General features: G+C 37.3%; 3 protein-coding genes and 1 non-coding gene across 6 annotated transcripts in view; 2 read left to right on the top strand and 2 right to left on the bottom strand.

Annotated features, from left to right (window-relative positions):
* Positions 1-783: 783 nt before the first annotated feature.
* On the bottom strand, positions 784-3,716 carry LOC117333556 (intraflagellar transport protein 20 homolog). Its single transcript, XM_033892893.1, has 4 exons — positions 3,470-3,716; positions 2,663-2,748; positions 2,241-2,344; positions 784-1,003 (listed from the first exon to the last, which is right to left on the bottom strand). Exons 1-4 carry the CDS (start codon positions 3,594-3,596, stop codon positions 922-924), a joined length of 399 nt encoding a protein of 132 aa, XP_033748784.1. The 5' UTR covers positions 3,597-3,716; the 3' UTR covers positions 784-921.
* A 122-nt stretch (positions 3,717-3,838) lies between these two features.
* On the top strand, positions 3,839-8,562 carry LOC117333555 (BTB/POZ domain-containing adapter for CUL3-mediated RhoA degradation protein 3-like). The gene is made up of 5 exons (XM_033892892.1): positions 3,839-4,310; positions 4,437-4,696; positions 6,159-6,211; positions 6,531-6,729; positions 6,985-8,562. The coding sequence occupies exons 1-5, from the start codon at positions 4,142-4,144 to the stop codon at positions 7,171-7,173; spliced, it is 870 nt and encodes a 289-aa protein (XP_033748783.1). The 5' UTR covers positions 3,839-4,141; the 3' UTR covers positions 7,174-8,562.
* Positions 8,563-17,333: 8,771 nt separating this feature from the next.
* Positions 17,334-17,406, bottom strand: Trnaf-gaa. The gene has a single exon. It is a non-coding gene; the product is annotated as a tRNA-Phe (tRNA).
* Positions 17,407-19,893: 2,487 nt separating this feature from the next.
* LOC117333552 (tetratricopeptide repeat protein 28-like) overlaps positions 19,894-22,483 on the top strand; it is a 130,781-nt gene continuing 128,191 nt past the window's right edge. For all 3 annotated transcript variants that reach the window (XR_004533925.1, XR_004533926.1, XM_033892888.1), the window contains exon 1: positions 19,894-20,286. Coding sequence is in view for 1 of the 3 variants with exons in the window: in XM_033892888.1 (XP_033748779.1) it covers positions 20,245-20,286 (42 nt within the window). In the remaining 2 variants the exon portion in view is untranslated. The remainder of the gene's footprint in view (positions 20,287-22,483) is intronic.

The following is a 22,483-nucleotide window of genomic DNA, read 5'->3' as shown; positions in this document are numbered from 1 at the left end:
ACTAGGCCAACAGCGAAAGTTTGCGTACAAAAAAAGTAGTTTTCCCTGTCCAGGTGCCGACATATATGTCAGACTTTCTGATTGGTCAATTATTTTGGTATTTTCTAATCATTAATTTGATTGGTCAAATCAGCAAAAGTGATATTCTTGAAAAATATCACTTTGATAGAATGAATAATTTTTGATATTTCACTGGTAAAAATGTAATAAAACATTGTCATCTGTTTTGTTATTCTTAATATATGTACTGTAAGACCTCAAATCAGGTGAGGACATAAAACTCCATACTAAAGTATTCAGTACTAAAATACCTCAAACCAGCTTGTATTTATTGTGGACCAGCCATTCTTTGGATTTTTAGGAAACAAAATATTTCCTGTGGTAAAGTACACCGTCACATTTGTGTTGGTGCCAGTTGGAGACCACTAGTATATAAACCATTTGTCTGATCCAATATTGATAACATTTAACTTAAAATTGATTGTATGACACAGGTTAAAATCAAACTTTAATATCCTAAGTATGCTCTGCATATTTTTAGAATTTTAAATAAACAAGCATGAGAATTTCAGCTGAAAAACTGTTTTTCATAATGTCAACTAAAATCCTCATAGAAAACATTTTTATAGGGTTATTTCACATTTCTTTTTAAAACTTCAAGCTGATCTCATCTCTGAATAAAACACTCATAAAAAACAGATCTTCCTTCCCTCTATATTATCATGCTGACCCCCCCCCCCCCCCCCCCCCCCCCCAAAAAAAAAAAACAACCACGCACACAAATAAACTGCAGTGCAATATTAATTTGTTTTATTTACAAAATGTATGTAGAAAAAAACTATAGAAAATGAAATCAATGTACATGATAATTTAGAGGAGAACTATTCACAGAGGACGGCAGCGTGGTGGTGACAAGGATGGCTATTTTTGTAGGGTGAATTGTTCTATGAATTCCTTTTGCTCTCTTTCTTCCTTCAGAAGGGCTTCATACTGTATCCGTAATCTGAAAAAAAGTAAAACTTACTGAGACTTTTATAATGCCTACAAAATCTGAACCTCCCTACCTCAGAACACTACAGAACCAAAAGGCTCTAATCAATGTTTTCTAAATCCTTCATATTACAGAACATATTACAGTCGGATACCAATAGCAAGGTAAGAGGATATTTGCAATAACTTTTAAAAATCACTCGAATTCAAAAAAGCCTTATGAGATAGATTGCCATAATATGTCATTGAATCAGAAGAGATATTGAACAATTCAAAATCTTGTTGATGGGAAACAGCGAATTACTACATTGCAAATAATTATGAGATGAGTAAAAATTTAACACTGACCAAATATTACAAATCAGAAGTAAACAAGAATAACAAATTTCAATAATATTTCATTTAGATACAGAGGCCATATGTCTGCATCCATTAGTTATTGTTTTAAATCATATAGCATGTGAATAACCTTGAATGACTGTCAAGGCACAGAGTAATGAAATCTGGCATGCAGTGTGTCACTGCTTGGTTGGAGTGTACTCTGTCCATTCTGGTTTCTGGGTTCATCTTTGAAATACTGACATCCAAAACATGGGTTCAGAAGTGTAAAATAATTTAGACCAAATATTTAAACCAGATTTCTATAACAACTGGGAAAGTGCATCTACATTCATATACACTGTACAAGAATTCCACTGAAGTGGGTTGTGTCACCTGTGCAGAAAGTTGGGTGATTACAAGAGTTCTTGCACAGAAACAGATTTTCTATTGATAGTAACAGTGACCTTAACCTTTGGACAAGTTAAAAATCTCTGAAAATAGAGCTTATAGGCCCAAAGGAACTTGAGTTATCACAAGGAACCAATTTTCTATTTTTAGTAAAAATGACATTCGGCCTTTGGACCTGAAAACAATCCCAGGCAAGCCCTTTGGTAAGGAAGATGTGCATGAAGTTTGAGTTTGATCTCAAGGGAACTTGAGTTATCACATGGAAACCTATGTACGGACAACAACACAGTCTGCCACCAACATTGTGATACCTATGTGTCACCCATTTTTTGCAGGGGACACAGAAACAGGCAATACAATAAACTATTGTCTCACTAACAAAAGGGGAAATAACTTATCACGAAATAATGAGGATTAAGCTATGACAATTACATTTTCAACATCAGGTAAAGATTGAACTTATCAAGACTTCTTTTGATAATAAGTCAAAACAACAATGCTTTTAAATACATGTAAATTACCTTTCCAGTTGCATTTTCTTTTCTGACGTCAGTGCCTGCAGTTGTTGTTGCTGAGATTCTCTTTGTTTAGCTATTGATTTCAATAAATTCCTGGAACCAATTGCCTGTTGAGAAGAAATGCAGCTGTGATTGATACATGCAAAATGTCTGAAATTCTGAATATCAAAACTAAACATTGAATTAAAATTGCAAAGAATTTCTAGACTTTTCAATGTTTCTGTCAAGCTAGTGAAGTCATGTATAATCTTCAAGTAAAAATTCAATCATATTATGAATTTGTAACTGTTCTACACATTAATTTCCAATTGCTAATTTTTCAAATTTTGTGTAATTTTTCAATAAACCTGATTTGAAACATTTTACTTGACAGTAAATGATGTTATCTCTGACATTGTATCTAAATTACACAAACAAAATATTACCTTCATCTTTTCTTTCTCCACTTCTTTGGCAACATTATCTACAACCTCAATAAAAGTCCCTACAATCTTTTGAAAACCACCAATTTCTGCAAATAAAATAAGATTTGGTAAGTACAAGCTAACACGGAGTAATTACTTGGTACCATGTAAACTAATTCTCTTACATTTTACATCTGATTAGCTTAAAAACCTTTATATAAAATATTAAATCAAAAATGGATTTGCATTTTTTTCCTGTAACTTAACCTTTGGTCATCACGAATAAAGATTTATGATACTAGTCTAAAGATACTCTCATCAATAGTGACTTTGACTTTGGCTATTGATCTTGCAATTTTACAAAAGTGATATAAAACCTAGGAAAATACCCAGTACAAATGAAAGTGCCAAAGGCCATGGCACTAATAGGTTCTGTGCATGAGGGAATGAAATACTAGAGAAAATGAAGTAGAGTTTATATAAATACTACGGTATAAAATGTAAAATGGCATGAAATAAGAAGACCTTTTTTTTTATTGCATTCCTAAATGTTTTACTAATGATTATCCTTTCCTTTGTCATTTTAAGGAATGTTATTTACTTTAAAGAGGCCGTGTATGTCAGGTTTAAGACACATAAACAAGAAAACATGGAGATATCAGATAAATACGAAGCATATAGTTATAATCCAGGGACGAGTAATGAGATTATAGGCCTACATCTGAACCACAACAGTGATGAACAGACAAATCTGAAAGTGAAACGGTAGTCACTCGATGTGTATGCAATTTTCTCATCTTTTCACTGAAAATGTATAATTCTACTTACTATCAACAAAGTCTTTACATTCTTCTTTTAATTCTAGTGTTTGTTGTTGAACTTCAGGTTCAAGAACTCGTATTTTATTCAGGTCGTCAAAGTGAAGTCCCGCCCGAGCTAATGCTTCGTCTGCCATTTTGCAACAAATGGAATGTCAAGGAAGTCTGTGTAGCATTGACGCTCTTTGCTGCATTGCTTTTCTTGCAAACGCTCGTGAGACTAAATAAATTTCACTGTCGTTACACCGTTTCGTAAATACTTTCAAAATAAATGTAAATATTAATAAAGAAAATAACGCAATACACTGATTATTACGAAAGAAAAAATTAATTCAAATCGAGATCATGACAAATAAGAAAGAATCAGGGCTAATTTTTCATCAAATTATATGTGAGGTTCGTATTTTACTAGCTTTACATTAAATGGGTGGGTGTTGACGTCAGAATTTTTCTCGTACTTCAATGTGAAGTTCTATATTTAGACACGGGTATAAATAGAATTATCAACCACTGTTCATCACAAATGTGAGGGGACGTCTTTGTGGACACTTCTAAAGAAGACAAGATGAGTAATAGTGTTTCTAATTGTGTATAGAAAATAAGTAATATCGTCTGGAACACAGACCGCTGTAGTCGTTTATCCCACATTTTGGGTTGATCTCAACCCCCTCCCTCTGACTCAATGATGTCTGGGGAGACGAAAACTGTGATCAAGGGAAACTCCTCCAAGTATGTGAAGCTGAATGTTGGAGGGACCCTCCACTACACCACCATTGGGACACTCACCAAACAGGACACCATGCTCAGGGCCATGTTTAGTGGAAGGATGGAAGTGCTCACAGATTCAGAAGGTAACCTGCCTTACAGTTGATTTTTAATGTCCAAAGAATTCGCAATGTAATTTAAGTAATGATATTATACTATATTACTTTAAAGTGTTTCTGAAAATGCTATAATTTTGCTACTTTTGATTTCAGGATGGATTCTTATAGATCGCAGTGGTAAATACTTTGGACAGGTGCTGAATTTTTTACGAGATGGTACTATTCCATTGCCCGAGACACGACGAGAACTAATGGAGCTGCTGGCAGAAGCAAAGTATTACTTAGTGCAAGATCTGGTGGTGTTAGTGGAGGCTGCAGTGAAGAACATGGATCACACCGTAGAACTTGTGTGTAAAGTCCCACTCATCACCTCGCACAAGGAGGAACAGCTACTGCTCACCACCTCCACAAAGGTGAGGACATCTGACAAAGTTCTCTCTCATTGAATCTGTGCTCCTTCTCCTAACCTCACTCTGTAAGGTACATGTAACAGAGCACACAATTAAATAAATCTAAATCACTTCCTCCGCTAGGGATCGAACCCGGGACCTCAGGCTTACTAGTCTTACATTTAACCGATCAAGTTAAAGAGAAGATCTCGCTAGCCGAGCGGTATATTACAGATAGTATTTACCAGGGTTACATACATTCATATCCCTCTCCCAGTAAAGTTGTATGCTCACTAGCTATAATTTGTCTTGAGGGTATTACCTTGTACCTGTATTAGAACAGTATTACATATTGTGTATGATCACTAGTTTGTCCTGAGGATAGTACCTACCTTTATTAGAACAGTATTACATATATTGTATGATCACTAGTTTGTTCTGAAGATATAGTACCTACCTTTATTAGAACAGTATTACATATATTGTATGATCACTAGTTTGTCCTGAGGGTAGTACCTATAGCTTGTACCTTTATTAGAACAGTATTACATATTGTGTATGATCACTAGTTTGTCCTGAGGGTAGTACCTTTATTAGAACAGTATTACATATTGTGTATGATCACTAGTTTGTCCTGAGGGTAGTACCTGTATTAGAACAGTATTACATATTGTGTATGATCACTAGTTTGTCCTGGGGGTATTACCTACCTGTATTAGAACAGTATTACATATTGTGTATGATCACTAGTTTGTCCTGAGGGTAGTACCTACCTGTATTAGAACAGTATTACATATTGTGTATGTATGATCACTAGTTTGTCCTGAGGGTATTACCTACCTGTATTAGAACAGTATTACATATTGTGTATGTATGATCACTAGTTTGTCCTGAGGGTATTACCTACCTGTATTAGAACAGTATTACATATTGTGTATGATCACTAGTTTGTCCTGAGGGTAGTACCTACCTGTATTAGAACAGTATTACATATTGTGTATGTATGATCACTAGTTTGTCCTCAGGGTATTACCTACCTGTATTAGAACAGTATTACATATTGTGTATGATCACTAGTTTGTCCTGAGGGTATTACCTAGTACCTGTATTAGGACAGTATTACATATATTGTATGATCACTAGTTTGTCCTGAGGGTAGTACCTACCTGTATTAGAACAGTATTACATATTGTGTATGATCACTAGTTTGTCCTGAGGGTAGTACCTACCTGTATTAGAACAGTATTACATATTGTGTATGATCACTAGTTTGTCCTGAGGGTATTACCTAGTACCTGTATTAGAACAGTATTACATATATTGTATGATCACTAGTTTGTCCTGAGGGTAGTACCTACCTGTATTAGAACAGTATTACATATTGTGTATGATCACTAGTTTGTCCTGAGGGTAGTACCTGTAGGACGATAAATCTAAGTTTGTCGTCCAAATTACTACTATTTTATTATTGATTTTGTCTTTGTAGCCTGTCGTGAAGTTGATTTGTAACAGACATAATAACAAGTATTCATACACAAGGTAAGTCTGTTATTAGCACTTTTATGTTTCTAAATACTGTTATACAATGTATTGTTTATTACATATGAGTAAATGTTTTATATGTTTTATATAATACTTACAACTGACAAGTTAAAAAGAAAATTTCAAGAATAAGAGTACAACAAAAAAATATATCCATCTCATTTTCATGAAATCAGCAATTTGCAGATTATCTTTTTCGAAAAACTTTTTAATTTAAGTTAAGATAGCAGCCCAGACTAACCTAGGCATTGGTTTTTTGTACCATAAACATATTAGTCAATCTCATTAATTAATCAATTCAATGTATTTTTTTCAGCAACTCTGATGATAATTTATTGAAGAATTTGGAACTGTTTGATAAACTGTCCTTACGTTTCAATCGACGAGTGTTATTTGTGAAGGATGTGATTGGGAGTAATGAGATTTGCTGCTGGTCATTTTATGGCCACGGATCCAAAATAGCAGAGGTGTGCTGTACATCTATAGTATACGGCACAGACAAGAAACACACAAAAGTAAGTAACATCACAGTCTGACAGCATCATAAAAAGTAGTATTTTCAAGCTCGTGTTTTCCCAGTGAATAGTGAGAGACATTAATGTAACCAGGATTAAATCGATTCAGTTGGATACTAAATTAATCTGTGTACAAATAATTTTTAGGTTAATTATTCTTTTGTCGACCCTAATGATAAATGTCCACAGTGGTTTGATTAGTTTAGATATTTCATACTTTTGGAGGATTTGTAACACTTCCATTCATGGTTGTAGGTAGAGTTTCCTGAAGCCCGGATTTTTGAAGAGACTCTGAATGTGTTGTTGTATGAGAACCGCGAGTCCCGCCCAGATGAAGGCCTCATGCAGGCCACCAGGGGTTACGCCGATGTACACCACAGTTATCATAGTGATGAGGAAGTCGAGGAAAAACTGGATCGCAAAGACAGAATGAGACGGAAATAATTATTCATTATATATAATTATGGAATGCTATGTTAGATTGTTAGTGTATGGATATGATAATTGTGATAAAGTGTGCTGCGAGCTTCAGTAGATTTCAGGCCTGTCTCCCCTCCTACAGCATAAACTCCTCTATATCAGTAAAGAAAACATCCTTGTATGCTTTTGGGTTAGTTTATTCAGATTAGCAGGGCTTCAAAAAATGTTGAACTTGTTACAAAAACTCTTAAAAATCTTTATCAGAACTTTCAGTTGACCCTTGACATTTTACAACTTTTGAAAATCAATGTCATTTGCCCTTCAGTTTCCCTGATTTGAAAGATCAAATCATTTCAAATAGCCATATCATTCTGAAACCTAGGGGAGTATTTATTTTAGAGTGTCCGAAACCTTACTTTCGAGGGTCTACTGAAAGCCTAGCCCTATGTTTTCCTGAAGGACTGTGAAAGGCTGTGTGACTTCATTTGTATATCTAATATAGTAATATTGTGTCACTAATATGATCAGAACATTAAAGAGAAGGACCTCACAGATAAGAAACTCACTTGAAGCTGAAACCTGATGACTGGTTGATGGATAACCAGTGTTTTCTACTGAACAAAGAATTGTGTAGATGTGCATCCCCTCACTGATGTAGTGGAGACTGATGAAATGAGGTTCGTTGTTTGGGAGTCGGGACTGAAGTGTCTGTGATTTTAGGGTAGTGGAGGAGACACGGTGTTTGGGAGTCGAGACTGAAGTGTCTGTGATTTTAGGGTAGTGGAGGAGACACTGTGTTTGGGAGTCGAGACTGAAGTGTCTGTGATTTTAGGGTAGTGGAGGAGACACAGTGTTTGGGAGTCGAGACTGAAGTGTCTGTGATTTTAGGGTAGTGGAGGAGACACAGTGTTTGGGAGTCGAGACTGAAGTGTCTGTGATTTTAGGGTAGTGGAGGAGACAGTGTGTTACAGTACAGCATCCTATAGTGTAGCGTGTCCGAAATATGATGTGTTGTTTCCCTGAACTGTTTCTATGCTTTTATGCACAGATTTAGGCTTATAAATCATGTTAAACTAAGAAATAATTGTTCAGTGTTTTGTGAAATATATCTTATATCTTAAATTAGTATTAATTGTTCAACTGAAATGAAGGGAATTGGATCAAGAAAGAGGGGGCTGGCTTTCATAATGTCATGTTGAGCTCTTGAGGTTTCCTTCATAAATGTATAGTCCTTTACTAAATTATTCATAGCAACTCACAAACTTTCTGATAGACCTGTTAAGGAAAGTTTTATTTTACGGTTTAAGTTTTGTTACATACCAGGTATTATTTCATAATTTGTATCCTTCTGAATCAATGAATGTGATATTGTATATTTGTCTAGAAGAAAACATTAAAATGATATGACATTAATGAAAAACTTATATAATTTGTGCAGACAGTAAAATTAAAATGTATCAAATATTAAATGTATTCTAATGTTCATCACATAATAATATTGTCTGACATTGTCCATCAAACAACTCTCACCATCTCCATATCATATATTGTCTGACATTGTCCATAGACAACTCTCACCATCTCCATATCACATATTGTCTGACATTGTCCATCAAACAACTCTCACCATCTCCATATCACATATTGTCTGACATTATCCATCAAACAACTCTCACCATCTCCATATCATATATTATCTGACATTGTCCATAGACAACTCCCACCATCTCCATATCACATATTGTCTGACATTGTCCATAGACAACTCTCACCATCTCCATATCACATATTATCTGACATTGTCCATCAAACAACTCTCACCATCTCCATATCACATATTATCTGACATTGTCCATCAAACAACTCTCACCTTCTCCATATCACATATTGTCTGACATTGTCTATAGACAACTCTCACCATCTCCATATCGCATATTGTCTGACATTGTCCATCAGAAAACTCTCACCATCTCCATATCGCATATTGTCTGACATTGTCCATCAGACAACCCTCACCATCTCCATATCACATATTGTCTGACATTGTCCATAGACAACTCTCAACATCTCCGTATCACATATTATGTGACATTGTCCATCAGACAACTCTCACCATCTCCATATCACATATTATCTGACATTGTCCATAGACAACTCCCATCATCTCCATATCACATTGTCCAGACAACTCTCACCATCTCCGTATCACATATTATCTGACATTGTCCATCAGACAACTCTCACCATCTCTATATCACATATTGTCCATAGACAACTCTCAACATCTACATACCACATTTTTTCTGACATTGTCCATCAGACAACTCTCACCTTCTCCATATCACATATTGTCTGACATTGTCCATCAGACGACTCTCACCATCCCCATATCACATATTGTCTGACATTGTCCATCAGACAACTCTCACCATCTCCATATCACATATTGTCTGACATTGTCCATCAGACAACTCTCACCATCTCCATATCACATATTGTCTGACATTGTCCATCAGACAACTCTCACCATCTCCATATCACATATTATCTGACATTGTCCATAGACAACTCCCACCATCTCCATATCGCATATTGTCTGACATTGTCCATCAGACAACTCTCACCATCTACATATCACATATTGTCTGACATTGTCTATAGACAACTTTCACCATCTCCATATCGCATATTGTCTGACATTGTCCATCAGACAACTCTCACCATCTCCATATCACATATTGTCTGACATTGTCCATAGACAACTCTCAACATCTCCGTATCACATATTGTCTGACATTGTCCATCAGACAGCTCTCACCATCTCCATATCACATATTGTCTGACATTGTCCATAGACAACTCTCACCATCTCCATATCACATATTGTCTGACACTGTCCATCAAACAACTCTCACCATCTCTATATCACATATTGTCCATAGACAACTCTCACCATCTACATACCACATATTGTCTGACACTGTCCATCAGACAACTCTCACCATCTCCATATCAAATTGTCCATAGACAACTCTCACCATCTCCATATCACATATTATCTGACATTGTCCATCAGACAACTCTCACCATCTCTATATCACATATTGTCCATAGACAACTCTCACCATCTACATACCACATTTTTTCTGACACTGTCCATCAGACAACTCTCACCTTCTCCATATCACATATTGTCTGACATTGTCCATCAGATGACTCTCACCATCTCCATATATATCACATATTGTCTGACACTGTCCATCAGACAGCTCTCACCATCTCCATATCGCATATTGTCTATAGACAACTCTCACCATCTCCATATCACATATTGTCTGACATTGTCCATCAAACAACACTCACCATCTCCATATCATATATTGTCTGACATTGTCTATAGACAACTCTCACCATCTCCATATCACATATTGTCTGACATTGTCCATAGACAACTCTCACCATCTCCATATCACATATTCTCTGATATTGTCCATCAGACAACTCTCACCTTCTCCATATCGCATATTACCTGACATTATCTATCGGACAACTCTCACCATCTCCATATAGCATATTGTCTGACATTGTCCATAGACAACTCTCACCATCTCCATATCACATTGTCTGACATTGTCCATAGACAACTCTCACCCTCTCCATATCGCATATTGTCTGACATTGTCCGTCAGACAACTCTCACCATCTCCATATCACATATTGTCTGACATATTCATCAGGCAACTTTCACCATCTACATATCCTATCGTCTGACATATTCATCAGGCAACTTTCACCATCTCCATATATATCGCATATTGTGTGACATTGTCCATCAGACAACTCTCACCATCTCCATATCACATATTGTCTGACATTGTCTATCGGACAACTCTCACAATCTCCATATCGCATACTGTCTGACACTGTCCATAGACAACTCCCATCATCTCCATATCACATTGTCCAGACAACTCTCACCATCTCCGTATCACATATTATCTGACATTGTCCATCAGACAACTCTCAACTTCTCCATATCACATATTGTCTGACATTGTCCATAGACAACTCTCACCATCTACATACCACATTTTATCTGACATTGTCCATCAGACAACTCTCACCATCTCCATATCACATATTGTCTGACATTGTCCATAGACAACTCTCAACATCTCCGTATCACATATTGTCTGACATTGTCCATCAGACAGCTCTCACCATCTCCATATCACATATTGTCTGACATTGTCCATAGACAACTCTCACCATCTCCATATCACATATTGTCTGACACTGTCCATCAAACAACTCTACCATCTCTATATCACATATTGTCCATAGACAACTCTCACCATCTACATACCACATATTGTCTGACATTGTCCATAAGACAACTCCCATCATCTCCATATCAAATTGTTCATAGACAACTCTCACCATCTCCGTATCACATATTATCTGACATTGTCCATCAGACAACTCTCACCATCTCTATATCACATATTGTCCATAGACAACTCTCACCATCTACATACCACATTTTTTCTGACATTGTCCATCAGACAACTCTCACCTTCTCCATATCACATATTGTCTGACATTGTCCATCAGATGACTCTCACCATCTCCATATCACATATTGTCTGACATTGTCCATCAGACAGCTCTCACCATCTCCATATCGCATATTGTCTATAGACAACTCTCACCATCTCCATATCACGTATTGTCTGACATTGTCCATCAAACAACTCTCACCATCTCCATATCATATATTGTCTGACATTGTCTATAGATAACTCTCACCATCTCCATATCACATATTGTCTGACATTGTCCATCAAACAACTCTCACCATCTCCATATCACATATTGTCTGACAATGTCTATCAGACAACTCTCACCATCTCCATATCACATATTGTCTGACATTGTCCATAGACAACTCTCACCATCTCCATATCACATATTGTCTGACATTGTCCATCAAACAACTCTCACCATCTCCATATCACATATTGTCTGACATTGTCCATAGACAACTCTCACCATCTCCATATCACATTGTCCATCAGACAACTCTCACCATCTCCATATCACATATTGTCTGACATTGTCCATAGACAACTCTCACCATCTCCATATCACATATTCTCTGATATTGTCCGTCAGACAACTCTCACCTTCTCCGTATCGCATATTGCCTGACATTATCTATCGGACAACTCTCACCATCTCCATATAGCTTATTGTCTGACATTGTCCATAGACAACTCTCACCATCTACATATCACATATTGTCTGACATTGTCCATCAGACAACTCTCACCATCTCCATATCGCATATTGTCTGACATTGTCCATAGACAACTCTCACCATCTCCGTATCACATATTATCTGACATTGTCCATCAGACAACTCTCACCATCTCCATATCACATATTGTCTGACATTGTCCATAGACAACTCTCACCATCTCCATATCACATATTGTCTGACATTGTCCATCAGAAAACTCTCACCATCTCCATATCACATATTGTCTGACATTGACCATCAGACAGCTCTCACCGTCTCAATATCGTCTGACAATGTCTATCAGACAACTCTCACCATCTCCATATCACATATTGTCTGACATTGTCCATAGACAACTCTCACCTTCTCCATATCACATTGTCTGACATTGTCCATATACAACTCTTGCCATCTCCATATCGCATATTGTCTGACATTGTCCGTCAGACAACTCTCACCATCTCCATATCACATATTGTCTGACATTGTCCGTCAGACAACTCTCACCATCTCCATATCACATATTGTGTGACATTGACCATCAGACAGCTCTCACCATCTCCATATCACATATTGTCTGACATTGTCCATCAAACAACTCTCACCATCTCCATATCACATATTGTCCATAGACAACTCTCACCATCTACATATCACATATTGTCTGACATTGTCTATAGACAACTCTCACCATCTCCATATCGCATATTGTCTGACATTGTCCATCAGACAACTCTCACCATCTCCATATCGCATATTGTCTGACATTGTCCATCAGACAACTCTCACCATCTCCATATAGCTTATTGTCTGACATTGTCCATAGACAACTCTCATTATCTACATATCACATATTGTCTGACATTGTCCATCAGACAACTCTCACCATCTCCATATCGCATATTGTCTGACATTGTCCATAGACAACTCTCACCATCTCCGTATCACATATTATCTGACATTGTCCATCAGACAACTCTCACCATCTCCATATCACATATTGTCTGACATTGTCCATAGACAACTCTCACCATCTCCATATCACATATTGTCTGACATTGTCCATCAGAAAACTCTCACCATCTCCATATCACATATTGTCTGACATTGACCATCAGACAGCTCTCACCGTCTCAATATCGTCTGACAATGTCTATCAGACAACTCTCACCATCTCCATATCACATATTGTCTGACATTGTCCATAGACAACTCTCACCTTCTCCATATCACATTGTCTGACATTGTCCATATACAACTCTTGCCATCTCCATATCGCATATTGTCTGACATTGTCCGTCAGACAACTCTCACCATCTCCATATCACATATTGTCTGACATTGTCCGTCAGACAACTCTCACCATCTCCATATCACATATTGTGTGACATTGACCATCATACAGCTCTCACCATCTCCATATCACATATTGTCTGACATTGTCCATCAGACAACTCTCACCATCTCCATATTACATATTGTCCATAGACAAGTCTCACCATCTCCAAATCACATATTATCTGACATTGTCCATCAAACAACTCTCACCATCTCCATTTCACATATTGTCTGACATTGTCCATCAGATAGCTCTTATCATCTCCATATCATATATTGTCTGACATTGTCCATCAGACAACTCTCACCATCTCTATATCACATATTGTCTGACATTGTCCATAGACAACTTTCAACATCTCCGTATCACATTGTCTGACATTGTCCATAGACAACTCCCATCATCTCCATATCAAATTGTCCATAGACAACTCTCACCATCTCCGTATCACATATTATCTGACATTGTCCATCAGACAACTCTCACCATCTCCATATCACATATTGTCTGACATTGTCCATCAGACAACTCTCACCATCTCCATATCACATATTGTCTGACATTGGCTATCAGACAATACTGTAATTCAATGTTCTGTAGTTTTTGCACCAAACATGTCAGAACCTGTCAAGGTCATTTAGGACTTTGTCGAACGTTCCTACTACCAGGTATAAACGTGTCAAGGTCATTTACGACTTCAGACATTGCTACTACCAGGTATAGATTTAGCAGAAACTGTCAAGGTCATTAAGGACTTAGTCAGATGTTGCTAATATAAACGTGGCAGCAGCTGTTGGAGTTCATTTAGGACTTTGCCAGACATTGCTACTTAAAACGTGGCAGAAGTTTTCACTGTCATTTTGGATTTTGTCAGACATTGCTACAATTCAGCATTAATTAATGGCATGGTTGTAACCATTGCCACCTATGTTACCTCAATTAAGTGTGAAATGCCAAATATCTAGGTTCTTTGATTCTTCACTTATCATCAAAACTTTTAATTGATTTAACGATTTTAGGAAGTTAAAAGGAAGTTAGGTCTAGCACAGATCTCCAGCTTGAATAGTGCCCAGGTTATTTTCTCTTCTGCATTAATTAGTGATTAATGACATCTTTTGTACCACAGGTGATATTGTACCACAGGTGATCATATTTTTGCTCAATTGAAAATGTAAAGTTTGAGGAAATGATTATCTTAAAAATATGGTTGTACTATTATTACTAGTTACCATAACTATCACTTGTTTAACTATCCAATAAATATACTGTATGATTAACACATAACTCTGACCTTACGTAATAAACTGAAGTACCGAGTTATAACATGTTAAATAAAAAAACAGGGGTGTGATGAAATATACCGCAGTATGACAGAATATTGTGAAAGGATTTTTTTCTCAAAACATGTATGTCGCTAACCCATTGATCATGCTTAAAACTTTCATTGAAATTTCAATGAACAAATTCATGCTGAACTGTAGTTTGCTTCTAATATTTGTAAGCCTACATTCATCAGATAGTGGGCAGCTCAAATCGCCCTACATCCATGGTTCTTCATTCTTCTTTCTATCCCTCCGTGAATAAACTTTGTTATCGTTATTTCTTGAAAAATACTTGAAGGATATTTCTCATGCTTCACATTTAGGTTCCCATTGGTCTCTAGTTGTGCCAATTCAATTTTGAATGTGACCAGGAAAACAAAACGGCTGACAGCTGCAGGCGGCAAGGGAAAAGTAGAGAAAATGTCAGTCTTACATAGAACCAAGACCATTAAATGGTGGGCACAAGATCCTTCTGGAAACTCTTGTTTGGTGGGGGAAAGGATATCTAAATGGACGAATAGCGACTATCATACCCTTTAATTTTGTTTGGTGGAGAAAGGATATTAAATAGAACGAGCAGCGACTCGTACCCTGTTAATTTTGTTTTGTGAGGTACTTCTAAATTATTGTTTCTGTGATTTTAAATTGATTATCTGAGATCTGAGTTTTATTAAAGCTACTATTGTAATGCCACCTGTTATTTATCTGTCAGTGTTATGTTGACCTGGGTATAGTGGTGTCCTTAGTGATGGTTGTACTTTGGAGTATCACTGCATTGTTATGTATTGTGTTGTGGTTGATGATTTTCAAGACCTGGGTTCATCACAGTTCCTTAACTTGAAGAAATTCTTTAACTTAACTTTCCATAGGAAAGCTTTGTTGGATTAAAGGGAAATAATCAATTAAGAAACTTTCCTTAAATTCTGTAATGCTTTTCTATGGAAAATTGTAAGGAAGTTTCCTTAAATTATGGAATATTGGGGTCCAGGTCATATATCATGTGTGATGTTTGGGTTACTACACCCTGTCACCATCATACCCAGATCATAGCTAGACCGACAAAAGTCCTGATTTTGAGAGCTACACCAGACAAAGGCCTGATTCTGAGAGCTACACCAGAAAAAGGCCTGATTCTGAGAGCTACACCCGACAAAGTCCTGATTATGAGAGCTATACCGGACAAAGTCCTGATTCTGAGAGCTATACCGGACAAAGTCCTGATTCTGAGAGCTACACCAGACAAAGTCCTGATTCTGAGAGCTTACGCCAGACAAAGTCCTGATTATGAGAGCTATACCGGACAAAGTCCTGATTCTGAGAGCTATACCGGACAAAGGCCTGATTCTGAGAGCTACACCAGAAAAAGGCCTGATTCTGAGAGCTACACCCGACAAAGTCCTGATTATGAGAGCTACACCAGACAAAGTCCTGATTCTGAGAACTACACCAGACAAAGTCCTGATTCTGAGAGCTACACCAGACAAAGTCCTGATTCTGAGAGCTACACCAGACAAAGTTCTGAATGAGCTGGCAAAACTTGGTTCAGGTGTAGAAGTAGGAAAAGATAAGCAGTTTGTGGGTTTAATGCAAAATATTTAAGGTGAGGAAACAATATAAAACATGTTTGTTTTTATAAATATGTGAAGTATTAAGTTTTTAAAAATAATTTTAGAAACTGTAGCAGAGCATTAATTCTTATTTTCTTCACGGTGGAATGAAAATCAGCCACAACAATCTTTAAGACAATATCAACTTTATATTTATCTGCCAGAACTTGGCATTACGTTATACAATATAGGCTATATATAGGGTCAAGTAAGTAATAACGAAGTTAATGATCCCTTCGATCAATAAATCAAGATATGGTTTTGTTTGTTAATGTTCCCCTTGATCGATTATTATTTCTAGATATGGTTTTGTTTGTTAATGTTCCCTTTGTTCAATAATTAATGCTAGATATGGTTTTGTTTGTTTATGTTCCCCTTGATTGATTATTATTTCTAGATATGGTTTTGTTTGTTAATGTTCCCCTTGATCAATACTTAATTCAAGATATGGTTTTGTTTGTTAATTTTCTCCTTGATTGATAATTAGTTGTAGATATAGTTTTGTTTGTTTATTAATGTTCCCATTATAGAAGTAGATCTAATTCTGTTTGTAATGTTCATTTAGCTGATGTGACTCTGGAAGATAAAAAAAAAAAAAAAAAAAAAAAGTTTACTGCCGAAACCCGGGATCGAACCAGGGACCTTTAGATCTTCAGTCTAACGCTCTCCCAACTGAGCTATTTCGGCACTTGATAGTTCAGGTTACTTTAAAACAAGCTACGAATGTTTTGAAGGATAAAATAGCCAGTAACCTATATTTATGTCCAAGACTCTAGTTTATTTCAGAAAAATGAAAGAGTTAGTTCTATAATGATAGTATGACCCTTACCCAATCAGCAAACAAGCTTGGATATTGTATATCAGCTCCACGTGCTCGTTTAGAGCCCTACGTGGTATATACGAGTTGCTTCCCTTTACTCATCAAATGTCTCTTTTGTTACGTCTATACTAGTATGACCGCTTGTATAATTTGTAAGTAATTGATAATTAATAAATGATAATTTAAATTGTACAGTCGATGATACCAGGGTAGAAGTCTATGTAAGCTTACAGTAGGCTGCTTCTTTAATTTTTCATTTTCCGACCGAATGCAACACGAAACGGGTCGTAATAAGATCTAGCTCTGTGCATCGTGACACAAGACAAAGTATCAAGTTCATTGTGAATGTATCACTCTGCACTTATGAAACAATTAATTTCAATTAAACTCAAGCGTAAAAGAAAATCCCATTTTTATAAAAATGACCTTTGTGTGAATTTTATTATCAGGCATAACATTGTTTTGTTCTCGGTTATTTATTGGGATATTTGAAATCATGATGTAATAAAAGTCATTATTTGTGACAGAAATATCCAGACCTCCCCGTGTATAATATTACACGGATATAGGAGTATTTGGGAGTAGATTAATGAAATGAAACCTTATAGGTGAATGATCGGACTCCTCATTACTCGAATTACAATTGTTACATTGATGATATTTTATATCTTTTCTTTCTAAATGTGTTCACAATTTGCTTTCTGCTTTCTTTCGTGGCGTTGTGACACCGAGTAATTAATTAGCCCTCGCACTGCTGAGGTCTCGGTAGATATACTGACAAAAACAATCTTGCTTGGTGGTCGGGCGTTAAAATCTAGGACTCGTATAGGCCTACAACTTACAGCGCATACAAGTTTAGATGAAATACACATCTTTTACCTAAAAGTATTATAGTTTTTCACTGAATGCATGAAAGGCGGGAACACAGGGGCGTGCAAGACATTTTGGACACTGACGTGACACGATGACATTTCGACTTTGACCATTATCAATCGGATCACCATCAACACTCACATTGCAAACTTACACATATATCTCTCTACTAAAATCATCAAAGTATTCAATCATTGTCCATGTGCCATTGAGAAAATCAGCAAACTTTCCGAAGTGGCCCAGGTCCAGCACTCAATAAGTACAGATTCTGATTGGTCAATTCTTGATTACATTCTTGGTTACCTCTGGTAAACCCACGTGACTTTCAGATGTGTGGCTCAACACGAGGATGGAAGGCTTTGATGGCCTAAAACCAGAGAGCCAAATAACAATACAGGTCTTATTATGCAGGTACACATATATTCAACCCTTATTTTCTGTAAGCTTGTAAATTTTCACTATCTAGCATCAACTTCGCATAACCATGGAGATAATGTACGTCCCTGGCATAACTAAGGAATATATAAAGTGTTGCATTATTTAAAATTAATTATTTAACAGAAATGCTATTTTAACTTAAATACAAAAATACGAAGTGCATCATACCTTAATCATTAGATGAAATGATAATAATAAGAATGAAGGAAAGGTCCTTTGACGAGACCAGGGACGAACATCTATATATATGTATATTACGAAATTTAATTGGAGTTAAAAAATCGTTATATCTTTATTTTTGCCTTTACTGTCAATACTCGGACAAGCATCAGTGTGCTAACCCTCCTTCTTCATACAAATATACACTTTGTATATTCTAATCTCCATGCTGTGAGCTCTGTTTGCTGTGTTTAGCTACCTTATATGACGAAATAAAAACCAGAAAAACAAATATGTGGCGAAATAATGGCTCACTTTTTAGAAGTGGCCGCAATATTTATTTTTAAAACATTTTAATTTTAAATCGAAGAGTTGTTATAATCAATTTAATGTAATTTATCTTTCTTGAACTTTATTATAAATGAATTAACAAATATTTTATAATCAACAAAAACACTTAGAATATCAGCAAAGGTGAGCGGAAGAAAACATAATCCGCCATAATGACAATATGTAATATATTGTCATCCGCCACCATTCTATTATGGAATTACTGTTAATAGTTTATGTTTAGTGTAAAGAATTCCATTTCCACGAGAAAATGAAATTAAAGACATATAGATATATCTAAATTTTAAAATTTAACTAGAAATTAGACGCGTTTCATTTTCTTAAAATACCGAGCTGTTAATGAGTATTTTAATTCTATCATGAAATCGCAATTTGCTAAAAGGTGTCAATCTCCAAACACACTATCGAAATGACCGTGTGTCGAGAGCTGGCAGCCAAATACGATAGGAGGACATGCTGGCTAGAGTTGTCTCCCCTGACCGTTTCTCACCTGGGCAGGTAGCAAGCCAGGTGACGATTACTTTGGCGTCTGCCAGCGACTGTGTGATAAAACACGGGATACGGTACAGGTGAGACCGATACGGCTGCTGGAGACACCCTCAGGGGATATCTGTAACCATGTGATGTCACACGTGATTTACCTGTGTACTACTACCGTGATATTGTCTCTGAATACCTGGATTAACGGTATTGTTTTGTTTTTTCCCATTAAGGATTACTACCGTATAGAATGTTTCTCAAAATGGCGGTGTGAACCTGTGTGTTAGTTGGAACTACTGGGCCTACAAACGGGTGTCGCACGGTAGTTACCTGTCACCTCTGGAACCCTAGGGTCCGTCATGTAATTTGTGTAATGGGAACAGGTGCCCTATAGGGAGTTTACCATGGCTCAAAGGGGACCGCAGCAATACCACGCCAAGACTAAGGTGAGTGGGGACGTTTACCTGGGGTGTAATGCATCATATACCGAAACATTAGGGCCTGCTAAAAATCACTCGATTTACTCTTGGCAGAGATTTCATCAGTATTAGAATGGTATTTTCCCAGGAATATCTAACAACTACAAAACTCAAAGAGAGACAGTGTTGTTTGTGTTTATAATGTTACTTTGTAAACAATCATTGATAAGTTTCTTAATTTAAGGAGAAAGTGTAAAATCGTTATTAAATGCCATTAAATATATCTAAAAGAAAATATTTTGATTAGTGATAAAAAGGTCGATATGTTTGATATGGAAAAGCTGTAATTAATTTGTTTCATTATATAGGACTTTGCTTGAAAACAGCCTCAAAATGTGCCAGTGGATTGTGTCATGAAGTACAAAAATCACAAAATCAAAATATTCAATCATATTACAAGTATTCAATTTTTGAAAAAAACAAATAAAGATCAAATATGATTTTGGTCTAGTATGATTTATAACCACGATACATTATGTCACAGACTTGGAGGTATCCATGATTATTGTGTACCTGATCTGAGAGTATAGGTGTGGACCGTGTGTGTGTGTGTATATATATAGTACTGTAAATGATATTGGAAGATCTCCCAATTTTCTTTAACATTTGATTTTTGAAAAATAAATAAAAAATTTGTATAGAGAACCATTGTGAAAATTCCTCCTCCATTATCAGACAGGAAATACCCCTTGTTTGATTGTTTGATGTGGGAAACAGGATTTACTAACAATGTATACAAATGAAGTAAAGGTATGCAGGTGTATGTATACATACATACCAGGAATATGTTATGCCCTATTAGCATTTCATTAATTCAGCTTCAGGGATGAAGTGGGTTTTTTATGATAATACTATAACCATGAGCTAGCCCTGATCAATGTTACTTTGTATTGAATATTTATTAGGCCACAGCCAGCACATCTCAACACATGCAGGCAGCAATCTGTCTTGTCCTCCCCTGAACTGTTGTCCTCCCCTAACCCCTAATCTCCTGCCTTTCTCTTCCTCTTCTCCTTCACCTACTCCTCCCCCCTGATCTCCTGTCATACCCCTTTCCTTCAACTACCCCTCCCCTTCACCCCCCCCCCCCGATCTCCTGTCATACCCCTCTCCTTTACCTAACCCCTCCCCTTCACCCCCCCCCAATCTCCTATCATACCCCTCTCCTTTACCTAACCCCTCCCCTTCACCCCCCCCACAATCTCCTATCATACCCCTCTCCTTTACCTAACCCCTCCCCTTCCCCCCCCCCCCCCGATCTCCTGTCATACCCCTCTCCTTTACCTACCCCCCTCCCCTTCACCCCCCCGATCTCCTGTCATACCCCTCTCCTTTACCTAACCCCTCCCCTTCACCCCCCCACCCCCCCAATCTCCTGTCATACCCCTCTCCTTTACCTAACCCCTCCACCCCCCCCTCCCCCACAATCTCCTGTCATACCCCTCTCCTTTACCTAACCCCTTCACCCCCCCCGATCTCCTGTCATACCCCTCTCCTTTACCTAACCCCTCCCCCCCCCAATCTCCTGTCATACCCCTCTCCTTTACCTAACCCCTCCCCTTCACCCACACCCGATCTCCTGTCATACCCCTCTCCTTTACCTAACCCCTCCCCCCCCCCTCCCCCCTGATCTCCTGTCATACCCCTCTCCTTTACCTAACCCCTTCACCCCCCCTCCGATCTCCTGTCATACCCCTCTCCTTTACCTAACCCCTCCCCCCCCCCCCAATCTCCTGTCATACCCCTCTCCTTTACCTAACCCCTCCCCTTCACCCACACCTGATCTCCTGTCTTTCTCTGATCTCTCCCCCCCCCCCCCCCCCCCCTGATCCCTGCCCTCCCCTACCACCTCCTGACCATGTGATATATTGATTTGAATGATTTGTACAATGTTGGCATGTAATGGAGGTAACACAATATGTCAGTTTATGCATCACACAATATTGATTTTTCAATATAAGTTTTTCCTCTGCCCATCGGATGTCAATAAATCTGAGGACAGATGGTATAGTGATCAAACTGATTCATTCTGTATACATTTACATATTAGGGATGAAATATTCTGTGGTGAACAAGTGAGTCTTATCTCTAGTGTTATCAAGTGTGTAGTAGTAAGTTCTTAGTCATCTCAGTTTCTCGTTTTTGTTGGTTTGTGGAATATGAC

This window comes from Pecten maximus, chromosome 8 (genome assembly GCF_902652985.1).
Source record: "Pecten maximus chromosome 8, xPecMax1.1, whole genome shotgun sequence".
Classification (NCBI taxonomy): Eukaryota; Metazoa; Mollusca; class Bivalvia; order Pectinida; family Pectinidae; genus Pecten; species Pecten maximus.
This window is presented reverse-complemented; position numbering and strand designations above follow the sequence as displayed.